The 8,443-nt window shown below is 39.7% G+C and overlaps 1 protein-coding gene across 5 annotated transcripts in view; it reads right to left on the bottom strand.

Moving 5' to 3' along the window:
* The window catches only part of ahnak (AHNAK nucleoprotein), a 34,385-nt gene that overhangs the window by 19,367 nt on the left and 6,575 nt on the right, over window positions 1-8,443 (bottom strand). For all 5 annotated transcript variants that reach the window (XM_042419722.1, XM_042419718.1, XM_042419720.1 and 2 more), the window contains exons 2-5: window positions 7,159-7,222; window positions 677-734; window positions 395-551; window positions 40-266 (exon numbers count right to left, since the gene is read on the bottom strand). In XM_042419722.1, coding sequence (XP_042275656.1) covers window positions 40-266; window positions 395-551 — 384 coding nt within the window. In that variant the 5' untranslated portion in view covers window positions 677-734; window positions 7,159-7,222. The remainder of the gene's footprint in view (window positions 1-39; window positions 267-394; window positions 552-676; window positions 735-7,158; window positions 7,223-8,443) is intronic.

Genomic DNA, 8,443 nt, shown 5'->3' with positions numbered 1-8,443 from the left:
TAAGAGATTAGAGATTATTCAGAGATTAATCAAATTTACAAGGATGATGTCTGGACTGGAACCTCCAAATCGGGTCTTCCCTTCCCATGTCAGGGTGCCCATTGGTGAACGACATGGTGTGCTCAGGGGTGAGCAGCAAGGGGATTTGTCTCCTTTGTTTTGTAGTTTCAGTCCAACCTTGTGACGGTTCAATGTCTTCAGTAGCTCAGCTGTTTCTTCTGAGCTCATGTTATCAAAGTAGATAGTAGCGCCCACAATCTGGTCACCTATTAATTAAGTGAAGACAGCAGCAAAACGTATTTTAAGAATATTAGACATTAGTTGGCATATAGTTGAGACAAATTTTACTTGAAAACTTGATAAAAGACACTGATTTAAGAAAAAAAAGTGTTACCTTCATATACTTTTCCAGACCGTGCTGCAGGTGACTCTCCTTTCACCTCCTTGACAAAGATCTCTCCTTCCCTTGTCTGTTCAATGGTTAAGCCAGTTTTGTCTGGACCCTCCCAGTCTGGAAAGAGCACCTCCCTAGTTTCCTCCTCTTCAGCCATCTGCAAATATGGCCATACAAATAATGGGTTCAAGAGAAAAAACACAAGGTAGAGGATATAACTTTAGTTATATGCATTTCCACCTATTAATGTGGATTTAGTGTGTCTTTAACTTCATAAAATACCTTGTTTTGTGTTCTTCTATTCAAGCCCTGGTGTGATGGAAACTCTACCTTGGTTTTCCTGCATAAAGACAAGATAGTAATAATCATTAAGACAAAATCATGACAAACACCACATGTGGCTTCCACAAGTATTTTGTTCCAGACAAAATGTTCTTCTTTCACCTTTAATATAACTTGAACATTTGCCTAAGTTTAATATTTACTAACCCTGCTCTGTAACAGGTCTGACTTGTAAGACCCAATGATGAACACTAGATGGTGTTAAAACCCTTTCAAACAACACAGCCTTTCTCCCCAAAACACCAAACCATCAGTTCCCTCCCTCTTGTGTGTTCCGTGTTTTGGAAATTGGGTTTAGTCAGACCACACCCTGCAGTGAGGAAAGCAGCCCAATCCTGCGCCTACACCCCAGCTCCAATGTCAATAGAGAGAACAATGATGGTTAAAGCTGGCTTGCTTTATGAAAACACACACAGAAACACATACACCAACATGTGAGCGCACACCCTCTCTCTTTAACACAAACACAACCCACATTTACAAGGTAGTCTAATACTAAACCAAGTATATATTTGTATTTGCTCATGCACACAATGCCCATCAAACTTCTTATTCTGTTTATTAGTGGCAGCTAAATATCAGTTTCAATCTACATTGCTGTAGTTGTATTCATGATTACCACTGCATCACAAAGTTAGTCACCTTTAAGGTGTAGGAAAAGGAGAGGCTATCTGCACACTGGAATTTGCAAGCCTCCAAGTATTTATTGCAACATTTTTATCTCCAAGGTCTTCAAGCAAAAAAGGCAAAAAGTTTTTGCCTAATTAGGACCTTGCACATTGCATTGAACTGATGCAATAAATAATTGGGAGCTTGTAAATTTCAGTGTACGGTCATCCCCTCCTTTTCCTTGTTGCTGTTTTTGTCCTGCACCTGTACCTACACCTAGGGTTGAATGTGCACACTATCCACCTTTTTCATCTTTAAAGTGTATTCAGCATTACAAAAGCACATATATTACTTATTGGGTGTGGTCATTAGACCTTACTAGATATCGCTGGGCACAATTCTGGATCCTTTTAATAAGCAAACAATCCATTTGAGTAAGCAAACAATGTCGCAATAATTCACCTTACTTCTATCAGTTCATATCAAGCCAATTAACAGACATGCTTAAAGGACCAGTGTGTAAGATTTAGGGGAATCTATTGGCAGAAATGGAATATAATATTCATAAGTATGTTTTAATTAGTGTATAATCACCTGAAAATAAGAATTGTTGTGTTTTCGTTACCTTAGAATGAGCCCTTTATATCTACATAGGGAGTGGGTCCTCATCCACGGAGCCCACCATGTTGCACCGCCATGTTTCTATAGTAGCCCAGAATGGACAAACCAAACACTGACTCTAGAAAGGGCCTTTTGCATTTTTCACAAGTTTCACAGCCACTGTAGGTTCTCCTACATGTTTGAAAGGGAGGGGTTAAGGGGAGGGGAGGGGTATTCAGTTGATTGCAATCTGCAACCTCACCACTTGATGCCACTAAATCCTACACATTGGTCCTTTAACTTTTCTATTACTGTCTGTCTTTTTGTGCACTGAAGTAAACTCAGTTGCAGTTGTCACGATTGTATGGTTTGTTTATATCAATCTCAGACCTGCCTTTTCAAACATGCCGACTAGTCCTACCTACTCTCCTCTTTGGAACAGACAACCAATTGTTTAATTGATACCAAACTCTCCACAAACCACCCTTTTAATTACACAAGGCTGCCTGAGCCATGTGTCTCTACCAAGCCAGCAATGGTTTGCATGTTTCCACATTACATTAATTTGGCAGACACTTGTGTCCAAAGTGAATTACATTTTCTCTCCAACATACACACACATAAGGGGTTCAGCGTTAAAGACTCACATTGCTTAAAGACTCTTTGCATAGACGTGAAGACACATAGTCCAAATCACCAAGCTTAACATTAACAGACTATGCTTTCAACCACCTGAACTGTAGCCACCCAGAAATTTAATGATTCAATGCATGAACCAACAATTCAGTGTTCAGAGGACTTTCTGACTACAGAGAATCTAAATAATAATCTGTGAAAATTCATTAGAAAAGCTGTACACAGATAACTGTTGTAAATAGTTTCCTCTAAAAATCATAGTCATTCAATGTGCTGTGTTTTCATCCAGTGTTTGAACATTTGATTTGATCATGCCAACTGCTACCAGTCAATATTTGACAGTATTGACACAATTCTGTTGAATGATATTGCACCATGAGACACTGAAAAAGCTTAATTCACAACAGTCATTTTAATGAGACAATCATTCAACTGCCTGGTGCAGCTTACCACATCAAAAATGTACAGCCATTCAGTAGGTTTCAGCAAACTGTCTATTTGCCTCTAACCAAACAATATAAGTGGCAAAAGCCTATCCATGGGACAGCACAAAAGAAACAGGATATGAGTCATGGTGCTGACTGTTTGTCTGTGTTGTTATGGGGTGGACTTGACAACCAGAGACGAACTAGGAAAGGGACTGTGAGGAATTTCAATGACTTTATCAATCCCCTCAATACCTATTCAGAGCAATGCAAGATACAACTTCTAGGTGGTCAGCAAAAAGGGTGGGAGGGTGTGTGTGTGTGTGTGTGTGTGTGTGTGTGTGTGTGTGTGTGTGGGGGGGGGGTTATTATGCCTTTGCAGTTGGTTTATGAGTGCCGTTCTTTGTTTGTGTCATCTATTGCCATTCACTGGGCTTGTCTTGGCTTAAAATTTACCCCAAGATAAGTAGGCCTCCTCCAAGACAATTATTTAAGGTGACATAAAGTAGTCAGATTTTCAGATACTGTAACGCATAACAAGCCATGAGAGATCATGTAATTCATACACACTTGAATATATAACAAGATAACACATGTATACACATAAGAAACTGACATAACTAGCCTCTAACATGTTGATGGAACTTTAGTTGTAAAGCTAGATTTCCATGTGATCAGACAGATCAATTTAAGGTCTGAATAAAGACTTTCTCTTTTAAGGAAAAACTATGACTGAGAAGAAAAAAAAAATTGTAACAAATCGCTTCACATTCTCTGTTTTTCAAAATTATCTGACAGAATATTGTCAGTCTGAGATATAATTACTAAAACCACACTTACAAATGTTTTTCATTGCACAAATTATTTATCACCACTGTAAATAACATAACTAAACCAGTAAGCCGCAAATCCCTTCCCCATTCGCTGAAGCTGCCAGACTGCTCTGTAAGATAACAAGTTGCTGGGAACAAGAGGAACCTGAGGCAAAGATAAAGAAACAGCTGTTTCCAAAGGGTCGGTAATATGCATCATTCCCTCAACGGCCATCTGCCACTCTTGCCCCCTGCCAATATAAAGTATTTTGAACAGATGAGAAAGTTAGAAGAAGACAACACCGATGTTTTGGCTAGTTAAGTGGGATGTCAGACAATCTAGGTGGTGCATGTTTTTCTTTGTGACTGTTGACTGTTGACCTGTTTGTCTCTTAACATAATGGTATCGTAACCATTTAAATTGTAGGCTATAGTTACAATTTTTTATTTAGGTCGTGTATCAGATATCACCATGTTGCTAGTTTTGTGCCATGCACAGTAACAATAGTTGGATATGCTACAATGACTTTACATTAGAGACAGACCCAGAGATGTTTTTGGGAAATGTGTGTTTGTCACTTTTTAACAAAATCTCATTTTTCCTCTCTGTCTGAAAATCTGGACATCAACCGTTACGTTGTACAATATCCAAATTAATGAAAAAACACCGAAAACAGAACAGATGAAGATTTCTGTGCAGGTAAAGATCATAAAACTAAAATTAACAGAGCTGAAAGTTGTGAAAGTTAAGGCATGTGAGAAAGTTTACAATACCAAGTGACTTGTATACTTCTCTCCCTAGTTTGCTGGACCCAGTCCAAGGGCACATAACAAGCAATACACCAATTAACACAAGTCAATAAATAGACTGGTCTTGCATGACTGGGAATACTGGAAAATGTATGCAATGCTTTGAGGTAATATTAACCCCTGTCTCTAAAATAGCAGTTTGCAAACTCTCAGGACTGAATAACAAGGGCCAGGGCCACTGAGAGTGATAATACCAGGGATAGGAATGGTGTTCGTGCCAAAGATGACGCCAACTACCCGCAGGCATCTACAACCTGATATTCTTCCCTCTCTCTCTCTCTTCCTCGCCTACTATCTCTTTCTATCTCTTTGTGTCTGTCAGTGTGACTTGACTGAGGCTTGTAACATGAATCTATTAAGACCCCAAGCCTTACATTATCTGCCAAATATGCATCAAACACAGCTGAAATGTGTGAGTATAGAGGGGACAAACAAGGCAGTTTGCAGTGCCAAAGAACCCAGCTTCACCCAATTAACTTCTGTAGATCAAATTCTACTCAGGTCAACTGACACTGCCAGTTATAGTATCTTAACCAGGCCCTTCTGATCCCAGACTGAGTGCATTTGGACTGCACCAAAGGAATTTGTGTTTTCCCCATGAGTCACAATGCGGCTCATTTTACACATCAACCTCTTCACTTCATGCAGTCAATGAAAGCAAACAAAAATAGCTGACAAACTTTTCACATGATCTTGGTTTTCCTCACTGAGGTATTTTTTTTTCTTCCACATGCTTCTTAGGGCTTGTTGACATTGCTTTGCGGACAATGAAGACGAAGCATTTTAACTCTCAAACAAGGCAGATATTATCATTTGCTGGATTAAGTATTTACAAAAAAAAGGCTCACAAAGGGAGGGAGAAGGCAACATTCATGTGTTCACAAAAATTCCCCAAGAGCAAGAGAGCGAAAACAATATTTTTATTCATTTCTCCATCCCTCATTCAAAAAGGCTAACCTCTGGACACAGCTCTATTACTTTCTCTTTCTATTCATCTATTTTCATATGTAATTATTTTTCATATTTAAACTTCTTTTCCTCCTCCCACATTTCATCCTCGCTCTGAGGCTCTCCATGGTCCAGAGTGAACTATTTGGGCCGTCCCTGTTCTCACAGCTTTGACATATTTCTGGCAGCAAACTGCAGGGAGGAGCTGAGGCTCACAGCAATAGAGAAGGGAAGGAAGAAACTTAGAAAGAGGGAGGAGGTAGGGGTGAGGGGGTGGTTGAGATGGAGAGAAGAGGAAATGGTAAAAAAAAAAAAAAATGAAAGTGAGTGAGAAAGGGAAAGGAATGGTTGTGAAACTGCTCTGTGGAATGTTAGCCTATGAGTTAACAGTGCAGAGGGGGAAAGAAAACAGCCAAGTAGAAATGAAAATACAGGGCTATCACCAAAGAATCTCCTCAGAAGCTTTCAGCACCACACTGTGCATAGAACATCCTGAATATTTACAGGAAGACTTCAATTTTCCTCCTCAATCTTTATCAGAATTTCCCTTTTTGGGGTAAGTTTAGAGTATGCCTTAACTTGAAAATGATATCAGTTGAACAATTAATATGATCCAAAAGAATCATATGATTAGATATGGATTGTGTTGTAAACAGATGCTTCATAAGTAAGCCTCTGTTCTTGGGATCATAAGACAGGCAGGCAGTCTGTGACTCAAAGCTATCAGGCAACATGACAATCAAGCAGTCCTCTATTCTTTCCCTTTCATTTCACTATCTGACATGCCTCAGAGTGACATTCCTGGTGTCACATGTTCTTAAATTTGATTAGTGATGTCATCAAAAGCATATTTGAAGACCACACAAAATTAGATTTTTCCAAAAAGCTTTGAGGGAGAGAGAGAGAGAAAATGAGGGTAAAGGGGGGCAGACGAGTTAGTCTATCTACCATGTTTTATTATGGCCTGGTATGTGTGTTGAGCAAGGGGGGTGTGGGGCAACCAGCCAGACAAAAGCCTCTGTTAGCTAGAGTGCAACCACAGAGCATTTCGGTGTACGTCTATCTTATGGTCTGTCACTGGCCATCAGGGGCTGCATACAGTTTGGGTTTGGGATCGCCTCGTCTACTAGTTTTCCCTCCACTCAAAATGAATAACTCGTCCACAGCTGCCGGCTACAAACAGTTAAAACAGCTTGAGGTTGGCGGGCTTTTGACAGGGTTGTTTCATAAGAAGGGGAAAGGGGTTCGAGCGGAACAGGTGGTCGCTGGGGGAGGAAAGAGGCGTGCAAAGAGAAGGCACAGGGAGCAGAAGCAACCAAGTGTCAGGTTTCCACAAGGCAGGCCTTTCACAGTAGAATTGCAGTGGCATGACCTTCCAGGTTCAAAGGAGGCTTTGCAACAAACATTCCAACAGAGGTTTGGTGTCTGGCCACATAATAAAACGCTGTTCTGAGGTGACACTGACTAGATGGCCTTGGAGTGGAGTGATGGATGATAAGAAATTTCGTTGTCTTTCCCTTGTTTGACCAGTAACACATGTGTTATGTGAATCTTTTTATGCATTTTGTGAAAGGACACTTACCTCGGATTGCTCAAGCAAAGCCAAGGGCTTCAGTCTGATGCTTCGGTTTTTCGATTCTTGACTTCTGATGACAGAAAAACAAAAACAAGGTTAGGATTTACTTAATATGATTAAAAATGACTTAAATTACAAGAATAGTGGGTTAGATTTAATGAATCATCTAATGCAATAATATATAATGTTTCAGCTGCATGTTTAACAGATAATGAAACATATTACTCTCATTCTTGTTATTGTTGCATTAAGGCATGCAGTGTTATGACCATGCTCAGACCTTACATGACCAACCAGAGCCTTCAGAGGCTTTAATAATTACCTAACCAATCGTAGCATATTGATCCTGGCAGGTAATGATACAAAACACTCATTTTAAGTCAATAAATCCAGATACTTGTTCGGTGTGAAAGGAGGAGATAGACAGACACACTAGCATGCTACCTTTCAAGAATCCAGTTCAGTTTGATGGAATTTGAAACTGAGAGTTGAAAAGAAGTAAATCCAGTTGTAGAGGAATCTTGGACTGCCATCATCATTGGCAGTCCAAGACTGGACTGCCAATAATGATGGCTGATCCAGAAATCAGCAGACATATAAGTCGGTATAGCTATAAATTGGATTCTAAGTATTATTTTGCATGCCAAAAATAAATTTTACTTTTACCCGCTGCAGCTAGCCAAAAATCTTATTGGACTTACAAGTATTATTGCTTCAACCTACTGGCATATTGTGAAACAAAGCCTTCTCTTTGTTAGTCCTAGTACAAACATAACCAGACTTGATGTGTACAGACAGGCATATACCGGCGGGAACATGTCCCTCAGAAAAATTCTTCAGAGACAGCCTCTCAAAGCCCATCATTAACCTCCCCCTACCCAATCCCCCATGTTCAATAAACTAAACTGCTCATTACTTTAGTGAAAATTATGCCAAATAACTGTGTTTGTGAGACTGAAAACATTTCTTAACAGTCAGGCTTCAAATACCTATGCTAAACAGTAAATTCAATAGAGAGAAAGTGAGTAAACATGCTCCTTAACACTAGTGACATTGGTGCAAAACTTGTAAAACTCTTTAAAGTTTTGCCAAAGACATTCATTGTTGTTGACTGTCTTTTTGAAGGGGGGGCTTTACTAAAATAGATGGCACATAGCCAAGGTAAATGCCAGCCAATATGTGGTTGTCATTATGTTTGTGTAGGGAGACTTGCAGTTCAGCAGCTGTGTACACTTTCTAGCCCATACTCTTGTTACACAGACTTATTAATCAGACCACCATGTTGGGGGTA

This window comes from Thunnus maccoyii, chromosome 8, assembly GCF_910596095.1.
Source record: "Thunnus maccoyii chromosome 8, fThuMac1.1, whole genome shotgun sequence".
Classification (NCBI taxonomy): Eukaryota; Metazoa; Chordata; class Actinopteri; order Scombriformes; family Scombridae; genus Thunnus; species Thunnus maccoyii.
Note: the sequence above shows the minus strand (reverse complement) of the source record. Positions and strands in the feature narration are given on the sequence as shown.